The sequence below is a fragment of the Nycticebus coucang genome, chromosome 10 (assembly GCF_027406575.1).
Source record: "Nycticebus coucang isolate mNycCou1 chromosome 10, mNycCou1.pri, whole genome shotgun sequence".
Taxonomy (NCBI): Eukaryota; Metazoa; Chordata; class Mammalia; order Primates; family Lorisidae; genus Nycticebus; species Nycticebus coucang.
This window is the reverse complement of record NC_069789.1, coordinates 95758845-95776432: the sequence shown is the minus strand read 5'-3', so window position 1 is coordinate 95776432 and position 17588 is coordinate 95758845. Positions and strand designations below refer to the sequence as shown.

The window sequence follows — 17588 nt, the reverse complement described above, 5'->3', positions numbered from 1 at the left end:
ACAACAATGACAACTGCAACAAAAAATAGCCAGGCATTGTGGCGGGCACCTATCATCCCAGCACTTGGGAGGCTGAGGCAAGAGAATCGCTTAAGCCCAAGAGTTTGACGTTACTGTGAGCTGTGATGCCACCTCACTCTACCAAGGTCGACATAGTGAGACTCTGTCTAAAACAAAATAATAATAATAATTAATAATGTAATAGTTTTTTACCTTCCAGATTTGGGGCTTTCTAAGGAATAGGATTTTTCAGAGTTTTCTCTGGAGCCTGTGCCCAGAGCTCAGGATGATCCCTCCCTTCATGTTAATATCAAGGAATGGAATTCCAATCCAAATCTTCAGACATCATTGATTCAATGAGGTGGAAGGAGCCCTGGAGACTGTCAAGTTAAGAGTCTTTGATTTTGCTGGGAGGAAGCTGAAGCCCTGAGAGGCCCAGGGACCCTCCACATGTCAGAAATCCACCTGCGCATGATCAGAAGAGGATCCGGACCTCCTGACTCCCCACCCTCTGCCTCTCCCGCCAGGTGACCTGCCGGGAGCATCGCTACGTCTGTGCGCGCTGCGACTTCAGCTTGCTTTGAATCCCATTTCTGGCTCAGCAATATGGGCAGGACTGAGCTGGCATTTTTATACTGTACGGCAATCAGAAAATAAGAACAGAAATTTTCTCTAAAACCTAGTTCCCATTAAAAACTCACGCTTAGCCACTCTCAAAAGTCGCAAATTCCACCCCTGAGAAAGAGGTCGGATCGCCAATGGTGCAATGAGAACGCTCTTGTTACACAGAGGGGTGACCGGCTTCAAAGAACCAGTCCTGACGTGGCATCAGCCTTCGGTTTCACAAGTGATAAAGGTGACTCGGCAGTCACAGGTCTGCGTCCCCGGTGGCTGGCGAGTGAGGCGGCTGGCAGGTGAGGAGGAGATTGTCCTTTACTAACCTGGACCTGCTTACTTGTCCATGCATTCTTCCCAGAGTCTGAAGAATGGACTGATATTTCCTCTGGAGTGAATATCTGGTCAGGAGTACCATGTCCTCTGAATCTGTCTGAGGTACTTTTTTCAAATTGTTCTTTTTGTTTCCCACATTTGCTTTTCACCTCTTTCCCTAGGCCTCCAGGGCGGTGCGTGTGATGCCCCGAGCTGACAGCAGAGGGCGCCCGTGCCTAACACTCTTCGGCGCGGAGCGTCCCCTGGGGGACCAGCCGGGGACCAGAGGGGGACGCGCAGGGCCTCAGCTGCGCAGCGCAGGAAGCCCGCCCTCTGGAGCCTGGGCCCGGGCCGGTTCCTCTGTGGTCCGCGGTTGGAGATGTCTGTGTCCTCCAACACTGTCACCGGAAAGCGTTTGTGTCCCAGATTCTCTGCTTGGAAATTGAGCAGGGGCTGGTCCCAGATGGGCCTTCTCCGCCTACCTTAGGGGAGGGCACAGGGCTGGCGGCCCGATGGCTTTTCCCTGGCCCCCGGCGTTACTGGTTTATTACCTGAAGCCTTTGAGTCATGTGGCTCCGAGGATGATGGAAAATCATCTGGTTCTCCAGAGCCTGAGCCAGGTGTTTGAATTATAGATATGGTGGCGAATTATTTATTCATAGAGGATAGATTTTTAATTTTTGGAAACAGTCAAATATCAAGCAGCTCCAAATCTATTAACTACTGTAATGTAGGAAATAAAGCAGGGACCTGAAAGGACCAGCCCCCACGCCTGGCATGTGAGGGACTCCTGGTGGATGGGGATGTGAGTCTGGGTCCTGGGATATTTATCAAAGTTGTTTATTTAATGAATTTTTAGTATAAAGTCAAGAGATTATGTTTCTCAGGTGGCCTTAAGCCAGCTCTGAAGACAAATCTAAAAGCAAACTAGCCAAAGAAAGAATTATTGTTTCAAAGTATTATCTCTTGAAGGAGAAGGTAGCTAAATGTTGATTTGTTTACCCAGGTTCCACATTTATCAAAAACCACCATTTCTTATTGTTTTATATTTCCTCCTCATACGTATATAGTGATCCCTCAATCTACAGGTATTTCTTGGGCACAGAATATAAAATGCTAGCCATGGTTACACAACCAGAAGTCTTGCAGTTTGGTGATGTACCCTCTGCCTCTGTGCTGAGAGTGGCTGAGTTTCCCTGACTGACCCCTCTGTGTTCTGGGACAAGTCATTGAGTCTCTAGAGCAGGATTTTTCAACCTTTTTTTATCTCATGGCACACTTGAACCTATAGTTAAACTTACCTGGCACACTTAGATTATGTTGGTTTAAAAAATGGAGTAAAACCAGAAAAAGAATATACTTACTGTGTTTTGAAACTCTTTTGAAAATAATTTAATTAATGATCTTTAAACATTTTTGTGGCACACCTAAGATCCTCCCACGGCACACCAGTTGAAAATCGGTGTTTGGACCAATAATAATAAGCATTATACTACAATTCCCTGAGAATTTCCCATGTGCTGAACATAGTCCTGTGTCTTCCATAGATCATCTTATTCAATTCTCTCCACAAGCCCCTGCGAGTAGGTACTATTATTACTCCCAGTTTACAAGCAAAAGACTAAGGTCTGAGATAGCAGTTCTCAACCTGTGGGTCGAACCCCTCTGTTCCATTTGTAACAATGCGGCAATTAGGAAGGTTGAGAACCTCTGGTCTAAGAGGTTAAGTGGCTTGCCTGGGGTTGCTCAGTGATCAGATGGGATTTTAACTGAGGCCAGCTGGGTTGCCTCCGAGCACGTGTTTACCATGGCACCTCCCTACACCCGTTTCCTCCAGCGTGACTCACGCACTCTCCACCCTTACAAAACGCCTTGACTCACACGGTCCTCACGCAGACACAGGCTTTCCTATTATCAGCAGTGTTAGGAAAATGAGGCGGTTTATTCCCACTTGACGGATGAAGATACCACTGAGAATAAAACTAGAAACAAGACATTTTTGATTCCTTGTACAGTACCTTGAATGATCCAGGCCAGGCTGTGGGATTCAGTGTTCTGGTCATCTCCTCAAAAGCCCAAGATTAAGTTTTAACTATGAAGTCTGACAATTAATTTCACAAACTCATTCTAGAAAAAGTGCTTCATACCTCATTGCTGACTATCACTATGCTTACCCTGAAGTACCCCCCTCAGGAAGTTATGCACTGACATCAATGCCTGGTCCACCCTTCACAGCGTTTTTGAACTCTTTTTCTGGAATGACCATCAGAGCTGTCGTGGTATGGCACAGAAAAATACCCAACAAGAATGAACACTACTCAGTAAGACACCACCAGTATCGACAGGAGCACAGCTGTGAGGCACTGATATTCCAAGGTCATGAAACTCTACGAGTTGTTTCTACAGTGCTCCCAACTTAAGCGCACAGTGGCAAGTTCCCAAATTTAATTGTTAGATCTTATACAGTGACAACTGTGATGACCGTTCCAGAAAAAGAGTTCCAAACAATCACATATGTAGTGCTTTTTCTAGGATGAGTTTATGAACTTAATTGTCAGACCTCTTACAATCTCACTCTTCAGCAGAAAATAAATTAATATTTTTGCCCATCTTCTATGCAGTTGCTGTACTGAGAACTTGATACGCATCAGCTCAAATGATCCTCACAAGGATCCTGTGGTGCAGTGGCCTGACTGTCCTGCTGTGTGGATGAGGTGATGGAGGCTCAGCAGGTCAAGTCCATCATGACTGGCAAAGTCAGAACTCAAACTCAAGGAGGTCTTATGCAAAAGCATGTGCCCTCACACTGGGCTTGATACATCGCCCATCTGTTTATCTTTATAAGGTGGGTATTATTACCTAACTTTTACAATAAGGGAAGGAAGTAAGAGCTGGAGAGGGCAAGCAACTTTCCCCAAACTCAAGACCAGCAGCTGGCATATCCAGGAGCTAGATTCTCATCTGAGTCCAGAATCCTTTTCACCCCAGAGCCATGGCCCAGGCTCTACAAGAACCCCATGAAAAACAAGGCTGAATCCCTCTGTTTTGTTGTTGGTGTAAGTTGGCCTAGTTAGCAAAGGGTCGTGGGGTTCAGAAGACATTAGTGTTAACCATTCTACACTCCCACAGAGCTGATTCTGCTTGTTGGTAATGTGGGCTGGGTGAGAAAGGGCTCTGTTAGGGATACGGGCCCTGGAAGGCAGCCCTGGGGGCCAGACATCCATGCAGACGCTCATCCCAGGGTGTGAAAAAGACTGGGTCAAGATGTAGGTAGGCTCTGAATGTCATGGGACCAGCATGAAGAGGGGCCAGACTGGCCCCCACGCACTTCAGGAGACCTGCAAGATGGATGTACAGATGCCCTCCCGGGCCTTGATCAGCCTGTATTATGCTGCAGGCAAGAGCTAGGGCTCTGTGGGGAAGGGATCAGAGGTTACAGATTACCACTAGTAACACAGACGGGTGCAGTGAGTTCTCCTGGAATTCATCCATGTTCCCTGCAAGGCGGCTGTGTTCAGTGAGTTATGCTGATGAGGGAAGAGCTCAGGGAGCCTACAAATAAATTTTAGTCCCGCCACTCAACTATTTTCATCACAATCCACAATAAATGCAGATAAAAAAGGGAAGAAAACATCAGGACCAAGATTTTCACTCCATCACTTCAAGTCCAAGGCTAAGAGATCCCTCAACTCCTCCTAGTAATAAAGCAACTTTGGTTTCTCCACAACTGTATGATCATTGATGGTTTTTTTTTTTTTTTTGTTTTTTTTTTTGAGACAGAGTCTCACTCTTTCACCCTAGGTAGAGGGCCATGGCATCATAGTTCACAGCAAGCTCGAACTCTTGGCCTCAAGAGATCCTTCTACCTCAGCTTCCTATAGCTGGACTACCAGTGCCTGCCATGATGCTCAGCTAGTTTTTCTATTTTTAGTAGAGACAGGATCTTGCTCTTGCTCAGGCTGGTCTTGAACTCCTGAGCTCAAGTGATCCTCCCACCTGGGTCTCCCAGAATGCTAGGACTACAGGTATGAACTGGAGCGTTAGCCCTGGGGTTTTCAAAGGGTTGTTGATGAGGAATGAGGCAAATGTCATCCACGTTGCCCTTTAGGGAATTCTTTTCAGTTGTATGGAACCCATGTCAACAGCACAAATTACTGTGTGCCAACTGGGTGCCAGGCCTGGGGTCAGGTGCTGGAGGAATGGAGAAAGTAGCAGCAGTCCCAAGTGCAGTTGTTCAGGTTGTACACTTACAACCCTGGGGGCACTGCGTAAATCACAGCATACACAGATTTGTGTATCTGTTAAGCCCTATTCCTCCAGATGGCAGAAAGGGGGACTCGGAGACGATGGGCTGTATGCTCGTATACTGGCTGCAGCGTCTATTAAGACACAGTCCCTACTTTCAAGAGATCACTGTTCAGCAAACAGCAGGGCTCCAGGACTGCTGGGTAAACCTGGAGGTCTGAGGCTGGGAGCTGGGAGGAGTATTCTCTTTTCCCCTTTTAGGAACAGGCTAGGTAAAGCTAGTTAAAGATGGAAATAAACTTGGCGAGCTCTAGCCTTTTTGCTGTTGTTGCCACTTAATGACAGAAAACCTGTTCCCTTGTAACCACCTCCCACCAACTCCCAGGATCTTCCCTCATCAAGAGAACATCTTCTTTTTGACTTTATACTCAATTGCCCCCAGTCAAAACCAGGTTTTTTTCTGCTCATGATTCTTAAAAGGAAAAGCAAAAACAAAACGTGAAGCTGACTCTAAAATGACAGTCTCTTCCCAGTCTCCACAGGGGCTGTCCTGGGGCAGAGCTGGGTTAGACACAGGGGTCTGGCTGTATGATTTACTGTCTGGGAACCCAAGCCCCGCCCACAGCCTCCAGTACCAGCCTTCCCACATCTGAGATGACTTCCCTCCAGCCCAATAACACACCCTGTGCTCCGGCAGTGCCAATGTCATATATAGTATTTTATTGTTTGTTTGCTTTCCATGGCAAGTGAAAAAATAATTTAAACCAGTCATATGTACAGAGGCTTGGTTAGTTTTCCCAAGAACTTCCAGAAAATCCCCCAGTCCCTTAGGTAGCCAAGAAAGGTTACCTTGAACATCTATACAAAACTCCACCTATAAAAGTCTCACATGTAGAAAGGTTTTCTTTATTATAAGCATCACATTTTGAGGACAAGAAAGGGGTTGGGGGGGGAGGTGGAGGGAAGTGTGCAGGGTGGGGGTCCACACACAACTGCCCAGGGAGGTCCTGGGTAGGGAGGCCATGGCTGCTGGGGCTCAGGTGATCTGCAGCGGGGTCTCCAACATCTCCATGAGGAAGGTGTCAATGGGAGTGTCCCCGATGAGCTTGAAGAAGAAGAGGTGCTCCAGGCACTTCAAGCCGATGGAGCGCAGAGCCGGGAGGCGCAGCAGCAGCTTGGCAAACCTGCGGAAGCCAAGGAGATGTCAGGGCGGCAGGAGGGCCACAGGAGGCCGTTGGAGTGGTCCCCTGCACCACTCTGTGATGAAGAGCTGGAAGGGGAGAAAGGGACTTGGAGACGCTAATCCTAGGGAGCTTCAGAAACAGGCTAGAGGGCTAATCGGTTTTAAAGGCAGGAGCTGGAGCATATGACCCCTTGAGAATCTTCCATTCTGCTGCCATGTCCTGGAATCGCCCTGGACTCTGCTCATTCACGGTAGTGAAGAGAAAGGGCTGCAGCTGGGGCTCCGGCTGCTGCTGTCCCTTACACTCCCTGTGTCCCAAAGGGTTTTTGGACAGATCTGCAGAAGCACTTAGAGCCCGTGGTGGGCATCAGACACACAGAAGCTATGGCCATTTAGATGTCAGAGTTAGATGAATACGCTCGAGTCCCTACAATGTGCCAAGAGTTGTGACAGGTTCTGGGACAGGAAAATGAGCAATAGCTGAGGGGGTCCCTGTTCTCAGTAGACTACGCTGTCCCTCACAGTACAGTCGTGTTAGGCCCTGGGACCTCAGTTCGCCCCAGTTACCAAGTTTTTTAAGGGGAAACAGGGACAAGGTCTCACTATGTTGCTCAGGTTAAACTCAAAACTCCTGGGCCTCATCTCCCGCCTACAGGCAGGTCACCATGTCTGGCAGTTACCAAGTTTTTGTTGCCAATTTATAACCAATTGTTATGAATTTTTATGATCGATCAGCTTCCTAGTCTGTGCTCATCTTTAAGTTAGGAAAAGAGAGAAGTAGAAGGAGCGCATTGATTTCATGAAAAAGTTACAAAGTAGAATCCCAACAGTCCTTGAAACTACCGTGTTTCTATTATATGTTCATGCCACATGATGTTTTCAGGAAATGTAGCATTGCAAGAAAAATAAAGTGGCATCCTCTGAAAAAGCAGAAGTTGCTTCTCTAATGGAAAAATTAATGGCCTATGCCAATGCCAGCTCAAAACTTCAAAAGCTTTTGACAATAAAGCACCTGAAGAGCCCTGAACAGCATCCCCGACAGTGAAGAGCTGGACAAAGGATCAGAGGGAGAGGGCGGAGCCCTGGTCACGGTTCTGCCATATTTGAAGTTTTATGGAATTAGGCAAAGGAAATGACTTCTCTATAAAGTGCAGAGTTAGACTGAGATTAACTCTGAACATGTTTTCCTTACTTTAAAAGTGCCAAAGCTTTATGATATGCAGCATCCTAAATACGCCGTCACACTTCTCACTTTGCTGTCTGGCCTGGATTTAGGAACTGCAATCAGGACTAATAGAAATAAACACACCTATCAGTGGTCACAGTCATGGAACGACCACTGCATTCCTTGCTCACATGCTGCCAGCAAGGGGGACTCGGGCCTTTGAAGGCGCCTGCTGTGTGTGCAAGAGGAGGGGTGCGCTCTGCACACTCCTCGGTTTTGATCTCTGCTTTCTGAGAAATCCCAACTCTGGCCCTGTGAGGTGCATTTCTGAAGGGTCTCCACAGGGTGGCAGCACTCTACCACTGAGAAAACCACTTTGCCCTGCCTGTGCGGTTGATTCAGTTTTTGCAGGGACATCAGGGGTGTCACTGACCAGGCTTCAGCACACTTATCTGCCTGTCCAGTGACACCCCTGATGTTGCTGGTGAACACTCATCCAGGGCAGTCACCCTCTGTCCAAGCTGTGCTGGATGAACTCAGGGACACGCAGGGGACCCATCTGTGCCATCTCTCTGAAGTTCCAGGCTCTGCCCTAGTCCAGGCAGCCGGTATTGGCATCTCTCCTCAGGGTCTGGAGGCATCCCCGGCCCCTGGCAGCCCTCTTCCCAGATAAGGTTCAAGTTCCAAAGTTTTAAAAGTAATACTCATTAAAAAAAACTTAAATGTCAACCAGAGGACAAGAACCAAATACATTAGGATGCACCCACACTGTGAAGCATTATAAAACCTTTTGAAAATGATAATCTTATACTTTTCAATAACCTGATAAAATTCCTAGAATGGTTAAGGGAAGAAAAAACCCAAAGTATATAATTTCATATCTATAAATATGTATTTCTACATATACATACATAGATACCCAACGATACTAACTAGAAAGATATGTGCCAAAATATTTACAGTTTTTCTTACCTGCTTTATTTTTAAAGTAGTTTTCTTATCTCCCACCATAGCATGCGTTGCTTGCATAATAATTAGGAAAAAAGAGAGTTGGGTTTTTTCTGTTTGTTTTTTTAAGATAAACAGCCAGCAGGACCTATAGTCAGTTCCAGGAAAAGGATGAGTGCGAGACTCCTTACGGCTAATGCCCTGCACACAATACATGCAAGAGACATGGGAAGAAGCGGCAGAACGCATCCAACTCACGGTTCTCAGGTACCACAATTTGCCCAGGGCTCACCCCTGCTACAGGCCAAGCTGAGCTGGCAGCCAGGTCCTGGTGCCTTGGGCAGGGCTTCTAGGCCTCTATCTTGGGCAGGTGGAGAAGACACTTCTCAGGTGTTCACCAAAACCTATTCTCTGGTTCTTCCTTGGCATATAGCTGGTTATATCCTCCGACCTCCTTTGCAGCTAGCTGGGCCATGTCGCTAAGCTGTAGCCAGTGGAAGTGAGGGTGAAGGACCTCTCCAGACCTAGGTCTCACTCATGTGTAGCCACCTCTCTGCTCCTTTCCCCTTTCCCCTTCCATCATAAACTACATCATATCACTGCATCATGGGGGAGTCACAAGAAGGAAGGAGCCTGGATCCCTGAATGACGGCATGGAAAAAAGCCACTGCTCTGAACTGACTGCCCACATAGATGTCAGAGCAAGAAACGAACTTCTATTGTGTTAAACTCCTGACATTTGATAGGTTTATTATCACAGCTTGATCTCTCTAACTCACACCCTAGGCCTGCCTATTTACTGTGCCAAAGGGCTGAAACCCACCCACTCAGATTTAGCCACAGCCTCTGACAAAAAAAACACAGCCCAGCCTCTTCTGGACAGCTGATAGATACAGACTTATGATCTAGGATAGGCAGCTTAATGGAAATTAAACTTCACAAGGGAAATAGGAGTCATCAGTGGGAATCAAGGGCACTGGCAATTAATCCTAAAGACAAAATGATATCCCTTTAAGTCAGTCTTTTCAGTCTTACTTCCTGTTTTCTATGAGATTTGAAGATCATATTTTCTCATGCTAACTGAAGCAGAGAGGAAAAACTCTTAATTAGCTGTGCAATGTTTAAGAATTTTTTTAGGGCGGCGCCTGTGGCTCAGTCGGTAAGGCGCCGGCCCCATATACTGAGGGTGGTGGGTTCAAACCCAGCCCCAGCTGAACTGCAACCAAAAAAAAAAAAAATAGCTGGGCGTTGTGGCGGGCGCGTGTAGTCCCAGCTACTTGGGAGGCTGAGGCCAGAGAATCGCTTAAGCCCAGGAGTTGGAGGTTGCTGTGAGCTGTGTGATGCCACGGCACTCTACCGAGGGCCATAAAGTAAGACTCTGTCTCTACCAAAAAAAAAAAAAAGAATTTTTTTAAATAACTCAGGAACACCTGAACTGCCAGATGGCCCAGAGATCTTTGAGATCAACATCCTTTTGACCAGACCCAGCACAGAGGCCACACAGCCGGCACCCGGTGGACCAGCCACATCTCCAGGCTGCCAAAGCCTGTACACTCTACGGCATGGAGGCTTCTGTGGGCAGACCAGAAAGCAATGCTGTCACTCTTCAAACACAGGCTCTGTGCGGTCAGCCAGACCTGGTTCACATCTCACCTCCTCCGTGGAGCAGCGTTAGTTAACCCTTCTGAACTTCTGCTCCTTCTACAAACCGGAGACAATAGTTCCCACTCTCATTCATCCACTTTCTCATTCATCCAGCATTTAAAGGTGTATTCCACGTTCTGGGCACTGCTTTAGGAGCTGATGCTCAAGAGATGGATGGTGAAAAGACAGAAAAGAGAGGCGAGAACTCCAGCTTCGTGGAGTTAACCTCTCAGTGGCTTTCAGCTTGTTATGGAGAGAAAATAACATTTGAGAACAGCTGGTGCACTTTGGGTGCTCAGTAAGTGGAGGGGGTAGCTGCTGTTGTGGGGACCATTCTTTGAGCCCTCTCTCACCTGCCTGGTTGTTCCGGATACTTCTGCTTCGTGTAGGCCTCAAGGGTGGCATATACCTTCTCCCGCAGAGTCTCCACCTCAGAGGGGTTGGACAGACCCTTGGCATCTAAAAAAGACGACTGATCTAGTTTGTGGTTACACACGCCCTCCCACTGAGGCGGTCCCTAATCCCTCTACCCGCCTCCCCTGGCAGGATCAGAGATGCCCTGGATGGGGGGACAGTTGTGACATAAACAAAGCCGGGCATTTGTGTCCAATTACACGTTGTTAATAGCCAGACATACCCACCACTGACTCCAAGGAGGAGAGTCTTATTTTAACCATGCCTTTCTGGAAATATCACCTTCACGTATTTATTGAGTGCCTACTGCATGCATGGGTCAAGTGATAAGACGAGGGACAAAACCTGAATTGACTCGCGCCTGCATCAATGGGCTAATTCAGGAGATACAGCACACGGGTAACTCTCTACGTAACTCTGAAGGCTCATCTCTCCCGGCCCAGAGCAGAATTTCATGAGGCTGATCACTTCCTCCTTCCCGAACTACTCTTCCCCGGGGCCTCCAGGACACTGCTCTTCAGCCTGTCTCCCTACCCCACCAACTTTGCTCCCCTGACTCTCACTGCTGGCACACCGCAGTCCCCAGCCCTGGTCTCTGCTCTTTTTTTATTTGCTCCATGGATGATCTCACCTCAGGTTCATGGCCTCCCATGCCAGGCAGAGGCTGAAAGCTCTCAGAATTTATCTCTGGTCCTGCTTCTCCCCTGATGTTCAGACACAGAGCAGTGGCTCCTGCCCAGCTGCTCTTCAATGTCTCCCACCCATCTCCAAAGACACAATCCTGTCCTACCCACCCCCACCTCAGAACTTGCTCTCCCTAGAGTTCTCAATCAATGAGAACTTCATTTTGTCACTGGTGTTCAGGAAAACAAAGCAAAAAACCCCAAGAGCTATTTTTAACTCCCCTCTTTCTTTCTCATCCTACATGCAATCCATCAGCAAATCCCAGGCGTGACCACTTTTCACAGCCTCCCTCCCTTACCCCCCTAGGCCACTGTCATCTCTCAGCCTCCCTACTTGCCCCAAAATGGGAACATTCCACGCCCATTCACATTTTTCTAGATGGCTCTAGCAGCAGAGGCCAGGGATAGCTAGTTGACTCTCTGTGCTCTCCTGGATTCCTGGCCCTGCCTTCTCAGCCTCAGCTGAGCTAGAGGACCAAACACCGCATGGGGCCAGCCACGGAGGAGGGCTGAGCACACATGTCCCAGAGGTGGAGCTGCAGTCACCTGGGTTAAACAGCACAATGGCTCTCAGGCACCCCAGCTCCGATTTGTCCATCTGCATGTCTTTCATCTTGGAAACCAGCTCGGTTAGAACTCTGCTCACAGGAAACAAGGGCAGGAAATGAGAAAAATCGTAAGTGCTAGGCCACGGACCAGCAAAATGAATTCAACCAGTATTTTTTTATGTACCCACTGTTTTCCAGATGAGGTACCAGGTACTAGTGGTATAGAAATGAATAAGATGCAGTCCCTCATTGCAAGGCACTTGCAATTTAAGGAAAGAAACAGACATAGATTACATTTTACATAATGAAGGTCCAAACCAAGACAATTAAAAAAGAGAGAGAAACAGATGCAGAAACAGCAAGCAGCATCACGAAGCCCAGTGAAGAATTAGTAACTGCCATGAGCAAAGTCCGAGGGTGCGCCAAGGAGGAAGCCAGGAACTCTGAGCAGGGCCTGGTAAGGCCCCCAGAAGATGTGGACACGGGGAATGCAGCAGGCCAAGCAGGGTGGGAGCATCGCTTATCTAGCAGGAGACAGCAGAAGGCAGCAGCCAGGGACGGGGGGACTCTACAGGCCCTGTGAAGGGGGCTGAGTCATTCTAAGACCATACCGGCCTCAACATGGAGCATGCAGTGGGAGAGGGCTGGGAAGGGTAGAGACATCTTAGATGGATGTGACATGGCATGAAAAGTCATGCAGGTGCATGAGTGGAAAGAGGCCACAGGACCCTGGCATGGGGCAGACAGCCTATTTTCAACTTGTTTTAATTTTTTTTTTTTTTTGAGACAGAATTTTGCCCTGTCACCCTGGGTGGAGTGCAGTGGCATCACAGCTCACAGCAACCTCAAACTCTTGGGCTCAAGTAATCCTCTTGCCTCAGCTTTCTGAGTAGCTGGGACGACAGGCACCTGCCACAATGCCCAGTTATTTTTACAGACCAGGTCTCCACTCTTGCTCAGGCTGTTCTCAAACTGGTTAGCTCAGGCAATCCACCTACCTTGGCCTCCCAGAGAGCTAGGATTACAGGTGTGAGCCTCCACACCCAGCTATTTTCAACTTTCCTTTCCTCTTTATCAGCTGTCCATCCTCTCACCCCCCCAGTCAGTAATCTATTCATTTGTCTCTTTAAATCAGGTGGCTTAATTTCCCTTTAGCACCATTTGAAGCGCCAATTTCTGCTTGGGTGTCATTGCCCAGCCAAGAGCCGTCTGCTCCTGCTACAAGCTGGGCCCTAATATAGAGTCCAGCATGAACCTCAGCGCCACCTGCCTCCTGCTGAGGACAGATTCTGAACCCTTCTCCCATCCCTGGTCTCTAGGATAAGCAGTTTACCCTCCCAACCCCCAGCTTACTAGTGAATGTCCATGACCCAATCTCTTCTTTAGAAACCCATAGGAGTAGCAGGTCTCTCATCTGCCCAGCAACCGTGCTGCCCTCTGAGTGGTTCTATCCTATTGTGATCTCACCTTTCTTTTAGTCCCCTATCAATCCCCAGGTTATATCATCATGTGCTTAATGGTCTCTGCAGAGTCTTGTGCAACTCCTCCTATGTCCCAGCACAACCCACAGGTTCATGCCCATGAGTGAGTCCACGTATACACACATGTGTGTACACACACACACGGGAAGCAGAAGGCAGACACCTGTCAAAGATGGAGCCCACCCCAGCGCTGTGGGCACTGCTCCGGTGGACATGTAATCCTGTGGCCAGAAGGATGCCATCCTGCACGGAAACTGAGCGGTGGGAGAAAGAAGCAATCAGCAATTCATTCCACCCTGCAAGGATAAGGAGGAGGCCTTGAGGGAAAACAGACCACATTCTTGCTTCCTCAATATCATCCAATGCATGTATCATTGCCTGAGTGATACCAGCAGAATGGAAAATCTAGGGAGGTTAGGAATTAGCTCAAGATGACACAGCTATTTAGTGAAGAAACAAAGGATAAGAATGGGGCCTCCCGACTTACGGCTGTGTACATCCCCCACCATCGCTTGGGGGCAACCCAGAATGACAGCTGAGGACAAGGGCTCTTTTTTTTTTTTTTTTTTAATCAGTGAACAAATACAGATTGAACATTTAGCAGATAATAGTCACTGTGTTAGCTGCCATGGTGGATAAAGCAAATACACCTTGCAGTCTCTGCCCCCAGGACCTGACAACCTAGTTCTAATTCTTTGGCGTTGTCTGGTAACACCCAGCACAGTGTGCAGCTTTCAGTCAGCACTCAGTGACTGCTCATTATCTAACAGGATGAATGAGGGGACTGCCTCCCAGTGCTCAGCCAATCTTCGTGAAATTTCCCTGCTGGCTCAGTGACAAAGAGGAGATATGGCATATGTCAACGGACTGCACAGCGTCCCAGAAATAGGAGGCAGGGGAGGCTATAGCACATGGAATCTTAAAATAGAAACAGACCTTAGAATCCATTCAGACATGTATAAGCTTGACCAAAGATCTTTGGTCTCTTTGTTTCACCTGTGAAATGGGACTATCTCTAACTGCCAATTTCATTACCATAAGGAATGCACTGCTATAAATCATCCTCAATAAAATTGATTTAACAGTCTTTGAAAAATAAACACAAATTGTAAAGCCATGGTAAAATCTGCAGTCCCAGCCTGCTGTTGGCAATGTTTCACTTGGGAATGAAAGTAGGAGTTTTTTGGGAGGAGTGGGGAGGCTCTATCCAAATTTAATAGCCTATAAGTAAACATTAAAACAGAACAACTCTGAACAGGGTTATCTTATCATCAACCAGGTACCCAGCGTGTATGGGGTGTAGCTCCATCAGGTCCCTTTTTTAAGGATCCCAATGGTAATTTCAAACTGGCAGCCCAGGTTACGGTCCCAACAAAAGAGAAGCCAATAGGCCTTACCTGCCCGGAGCAGAATGACCTGGTCTTCCAAAGTGAGCTCAGAGAAGTGGGGGATACGCTTGGCCCATTCGACAAGGGTGAAAAGCTGCTTATCAGCCGCGTGACATATGTTGGTAACAGGGTCATTCGTCTGAAAAAGGAACAAAGTGCTGTGAGTACTGTGAGTGACAGGTTCTGGAACCCTAACATGTACCCTCATCTCCAGTCCCCCCATCTCCATAAAGACGGATGTAGGTCCAAGTTCACATACCGAGTTCTCCATGGTCATGTCACCGTAGGATTCAGTCTTTGGTTCAACAGCAAGTTCGGCTTCTAGAATCCTCTCCACGGGCATGTCTTCATGGCCGCCGCTGGCACATTCAGCCTCGTTCTCGGCTCGCTCCCGGCTCCTCTGCCTTTCTTCTTGCACAGCTGACATGCAGCGGGACGTGCTCAGGTTACTAGAATGCCCAGAAAAACTGCAGGAAACTCATTTACCTACCTATGGCTCAACTGCCTCCTCTGTAAAATGAAGATCACTATGGTACTGGCGAGGGCAAAGCTATTTGCATGCGCCCGTGCGGAACTAGAGGTTCCTTAGTCCATACTCTTTGCAATGTATCGTGGTGACCCTGCTGAGAAGTTTGCATGTGAAGCTTTAACAAACTCCTGTTCTACCCTCTGTAATTATAAGCCAGTGTCTGCTTGCTATGCCTGAGGTCCCCTACACTTTTCTTCCTTTCCCTGCTGCTTCTAAGAAGCTGGGAGCATGAAACAGTTAAGCAGTAGGCATACTCCTTTAAAAACTCCCTCCGTTGGACCCTGTACACCATCCCTGGCCTTCACGTCCCATTAAGTCTGCCCCTTGTGCACAAGCTTGAACACACCATCACCTGATCTGACTTGTCAGGGAAGATCTTCAGGGAGCCAACCGTGGGTATTTAGTAAGTGAAGGTGTGGAGGGATGTCACCTAGATGACATTTCAGAATCAGTGGCTGATTGTGGAGGTGGGAGAGTACATAAGCAAAAGCATAGGTTGGAATTATCTCAGCCTCCCCAAAACCTTTAATCCAGGCTCACGGCAACTCTCCGAACACTCTGGGTCTGCACATTAGTATGTGAAGCCGACCCCCCTGTTCCCAATTCTGCCCTCTTCACTGGGGGAATAGTCTCTGTTGGGCTGGTTTCCATCCTCTCAAAGACTGTGCTTTCCATCTTATTCCCAGAAGCAATAAGCAGAATTCAATATTAGGACACACTTTTTTAATAACCCAAGAGTCAAGAAAATCACTCTGTGAGCAGATGACTAGCCTGAAACTCCGTGACAACCACACGACTAGGAAGTCCTTCCTCTCCGCTTCTCTGCTTTCCTCCCCGGAGTCTATGCGCAAAAGCACCTCTTACTCTCTGAGGTTGCCATGAGCCACGTGGCTGCAGAAGGGACTGAACTGGGGTGCAGCACACCCAGGCTGATCATACCAGGTAGGTCAGAGAAGGGCATGTGGCAGAACACAGCTTCCTCTTCACAGCCTAGGAGAGATGTGCTAAAAAGCCTCAAGATGAGAAGGGTACTTACTGTGCGGTTGGGAGAGTGCAAGGAAGGAAGGAAGGAAGGAAGGGAGAGAGGGAAATTAGGAAGGAGAAAACAAGGCAGGGGGTTAGGGAGAGAGAAACAGAAAGGGGAGAGAACGGAAAGGAGAAAATAGGAGAGAGACGAGCAAAAACCAGGTGACTCAGAATCAAAGAAATCTTCTTCAAAATGTAGCCCTAGTGTTTACCTGCGAAATTGTGCCATTGGACACATCCCTTAGCCTAGGAAGCCTCCTTTTCCTTATCTATAAAGCAGGGATTGTAGAACTCAACTGAAAGGGTTTTGTGGGAATTCATGAAATAATTATTAAAAATTCAGTGCGCGTCACTCTTTCCTCCGTCTCCTTTTACCCTCTTGGGCTTGTCTCTCCCTTTTGGCCTCTTCCTCCCTCACCTCCTTTCTGCTCCTCTTACTGTCTAATCCATACTTCGTGTTCACTCCGTCAGTCTGCCTTTACTGACAACATATAGAAGCTATAATATGCATTTTTATGTAGTTGACTAAAGTTGAATGCTTCCTGTATTAATTTTTTTTAAGTTAAGTAAGTGGGCTTTTAATTGTCTTGATTTTAAAAGTTGAGGGAGGCAGGCGGTGCCTGTGGCTCAAGGAGTAGGGTGCCGGCCCCATACACCAGGGGTGGCTGGTTCAAGCCCAGCCCCAGACAAAACTGCAAAAAAAAAAAGTTGAGGGAGGCTGGGCATGGGGGTGACACCTGTAAACCCAGTGCTTTGGGAGGCCAAAGTGGGAGGATTGCTTGAGGACAGGAGTTCAAATCAGCCTGGGCAAAATGGCAAGACCCCATCTCAACAAAAAATTTTAAAAGTTAGCCAGGCATGGTGGCCCATGCCTATAGTTTTACCTACTCAGAAGGCTGAGGCAGGAAGGTCATCTGAGCTCTAGACTCTGAAGCTACAGTGAGCTATTATCACGCTACTGCACTAGGTAATACAAAGAGTGTCTCTAAAAAGATAAAAATAAAAATCTGAGGGAAAGCAAACAGAGTTAAGTTTCACTTACGGTCCTCAATTAATTTCTTCTATAGACTTATTCAGGGAAAATAACCTTCAAGCTTCAAAAGAAATAACCTTGGTTTGAGGGAATTAGATTCTAATTTCAACTTTGCCATTAACTGAGCAACCTTTTGCTGTTCACTTTTCCTCTTTGTGCCATAAATCTTACTGTCGTAACTGAGGAGTCACACACCTGTTGTTGGAGGATAACTTCTATTTGGCAGACATTGTGAGCTACGGCTAAGGCAAACATCAGGGTACAGCTAAGCGCCCTTGGATGATCTAAAATAGTACCAAACTCCTGCCTTATGATGGGATTTTAGCCATTCGTCCAACATATGTTCATTATAAATTTATGACACTAGCCAA

At 47.5% G+C, this 17588-nt stretch overlaps 1 protein-coding gene across 4 annotated transcripts in view; it reads right to left on the bottom strand.

Moving 5' to 3' along the window:
* Positions 1-6065: 6065 nt before the first annotated feature.
* Positions 6066-17588, bottom strand: part of RXRG (retinoid X receptor gamma) — a 46943-nt gene continuing 35420 nt past the window's right edge. For all 4 annotated transcript variants that reach the window (XM_053607079.1, XM_053607080.1, XM_053607082.1 and 1 more), the window contains 6 exons: positions 14889-15049; positions 14639-14768; positions 13405-13537; positions 11759-11850; positions 10469-10574; positions 6066-6359 (listed from right to left, as the gene is read on the bottom strand). In XM_053607079.1, coding sequence (XP_053463054.1) covers positions 6212-6359; positions 10469-10574; positions 11759-11850; positions 13405-13537; positions 14639-14768; positions 14889-15049 — 770 coding nt within the window. In that variant the 3' untranslated portion in view covers positions 6066-6211. The remainder of the gene's footprint in view (positions 6360-10468; positions 10575-11758; positions 11851-13404; positions 13538-14638; positions 14769-14888; positions 15050-17588) is intronic.